Source organism: Suillus subaureus, assembly GCF_016647635.1.
Source record: "Suillus subaureus strain MN1 chromosome Unknown BJ212scaffold_662, whole genome shotgun sequence".
Taxonomy (NCBI): Eukaryota; Fungi; Basidiomycota; class Agaricomycetes; order Boletales; family Suillaceae; genus Suillus; species Suillus subaureus.
Genome location: NW_024539218.1, coordinates 1 through 2,509, shown reverse-complemented (window position 1 = coordinate 2,509; position 2,509 = coordinate 1). Strand labels below are relative to the sequence as shown.

The following is a 2,509-nucleotide window of genomic DNA, read 5'->3' as shown; positions in this document are numbered from 1 at the left end:
TCATTTACTTGCCATCAAAACCTATATTGCTCGTCAAGAAAATAAACTGGACGAAATAAATTGTAAATTGAGTAGGACTGCTATTTTGAGATTGCTACGAGGCCATACTTTATGTGACCCCTTGCCACGGATTCATCATGATGTCGTCATTATGGATCAATGAACGATTCAGAGTCGTTTCTGAACATCAATAAATAAAATTGTTATCAAGTAGGGCTGTTATTGACTTTTTGATGTCATACCGCGTCGTTAGGTGCTTCCACAGCAGATATTAGGGAGTGCCTAACGATGCGGTACGACATCAAAGAGCTTAAACAACATCCATACTATCCCTCCTCAATAACAACTTTATTGGTCTGTGATAGCAACGTCATGATGAATCCGTGGCAAGGGGTTACTAGCGTCGGATCGAGCATGGCCCGTAGCAATCTCAAAATATTATTGTCTCCTATGACATTGAAAGGTAAAATAACACCGGAGCTGAAATTTCTTGTTGATTCCACCGTGCACGTGTTCATTGACAGCCAGATAACATTGATTAGGTTTCCAACAGTTCCCCGGAACGTTTCATGGAAGAACACTTAAATTGCACACATTTTGGAGCTTGTATGCTTCTCAAGAACACCCACTTCAGCAGCATCGTCACAGATTAGACAGCGCCAACAGCTCTCAACAGATATAGATCTACTCACCGTCATGTCCACTCGCTTCTCCTCTTCTTTCCTCTATATTCTACTTGCCTTGACAGCTTTTGTCGCTACAAGCTGTGCATTCAGTGAGGCTGACTTCGTATAAAATCTAATCCTGTTGACTCACGATAAATTAGCAACCTTCAACTATAATGTAAGTGCCTAGTACCAAACCTCGTTATATTGTTAACCTCAGATGTAATGCACCCAGTACTATCCTCGCGTAAGCCTTGTATCAAATCCATGAATTGGCCTCGCGATATTAATATTGTACGCAGGGCGAGACCGCTACAGTTCAAAATACTATTGCCGAGGTGGCTCGCGAGACCCCAGCTGTCTAGGTAAGGTTTCGATGCTTTATGTCTGACCTCGTCATATTGAACTCAGATGTGATACATCCAGGTGCTTCGTGTAAGCCTTGCTTCGCCTCAAACCCATTGCATTAGCCTCACGGCGTTGATTTTGTACACAGGCCAAAAGCTTACAACTACTGGTGGTGTGAACTAGACCGAACTGACTTTCCACTTCGTTTGTCGAACTTTACACCAGTGATGTGACAGGCACACTCGATTATTCCGAAAGTTTTGACTCATGTGTTTGTCATAGTAGAAATGTTGAAATTCGTTTATATCAGTTTGACAGTTTCGAGTTTTGTACGCCTCTGAACAACTTCTTCCAAACATCTACATATTGTAAGCAGATGTAGTCTATTATATAAGTGCCAGTGATATTCCTGCCTCCGTTTTCACTTTCGGCGGTAGAGCTGCACCGGCCGATGACGGAGTTCTCAGTTCATTTCATCAATGCTCGCCTGATTACCACAGTGGCAGGTGATGAAACCGCTCTCGAGCTGTATTGCGTCGACGTCTATCGCTTTTTATGATATAAGACAAGTTGTTGGCCGTCATTACTCGCAGATCCCGAGGAATGTATACACAACATCAGGAAAACCTCCCGTGCTAACTTAGGATAAATTAGAGAGAATTTCAACAAAGCAGATAAACTGCCATATTTTAGAGCTAGACGTACATAAATGTCCTAGCCTTCATAACATAGAAAAAATTATGCAGCATTATACAGCGCTATCTAAGGGCCACAAAACTATGCCTATCAATATAACAATTAACGAAAAAAGTATCACATTCTTCGAGGACAGTGTTGCTTGTCCAGTGACGAGGTGCGACTGGTCCAAACTTTGGTATAAGATGCACACTGCGAGCAATGTTCGAAACAGGGATTATGCTAGCAACTCTCTCGCCCGAACGAATGAAACGAGAAATTTTGTACATACCATGACGCGAGTCCGGCATTGAAGAAAACGGGGTGAACCATTCAATGTAAGCAAGGTGTTTTGGAGGTTGGGACGTTGGAGGGAACAATGACAGCGCATCTCGTCGTTGGATAGAGAATATGGTGCGAATCTGACCAATGCGGTAGCCTGAATATTTATTTGTTGAATAAGTAAAACTAGTAAGACCCAGTCAATATTGAGCTTACCTTTGACACCCACAGAATCACCAGTACCATCGTTGACAAGCGCAGTATCAAAACGCGCAGGCACTGCATCATCTCGTTGAGAGCTTCCAGCGTGACCAGGCCTAGCGTGGACACTATCAACGGTGACACATGGATCACCATGTCCTTGAGCGTCGACGGAGACCCACTTGATCTTGTGGTGGACAGCGACTGAACGAAATGGCAGAATGACATTTGCAGCCAGGTCTTCAAGACGTTGACGGGAAAGGGTTTCGTTGAGATGGTTTTGCTGGGCAATATACCGAGCAAGAGCTTCGAAAGTAGATGGCTCCATAGTCTGAAAT

General features: G+C 43.5%; 2 protein-coding genes across 2 annotated transcripts; one reads left to right on the top strand and one right to left on the bottom strand.

The window, feature by feature from the left end:
* Nucleotides 1-696: 696 nt before the first annotated feature.
* On the top strand, nucleotides 697-1,030 carry BJ212DRAFT_1491135 (uncharacterized protein; the record flags this gene model as incomplete). The annotated part of the gene is made up of 4 exons (XM_041341489.1): nucleotides 697-775; nucleotides 827-843; nucleotides 901-912; nucleotides 968-1,030. 4 exons carry the CDS (start codon nucleotides 697-699, stop codon nucleotides 1,028-1,030), a joined length of 171 nt encoding a protein of 56 aa, XP_041184752.1.
* A 741-nt stretch (nucleotides 1,031-1,771) lies between these two features.
* BJ212DRAFT_1294157 (uncharacterized protein) lies at nucleotides 1,772-2,035 on the bottom strand (the record flags this gene model as incomplete). Its single annotated transcript, XM_041332190.1, has 1 exon — nucleotides 1,772-2,035. A coding segment is annotated over one exon (264 nt), but the record flags the coding sequence as incomplete, so codon positions are not given.
* Nucleotides 2,036-2,509: the final 474 nt, after the last annotated feature.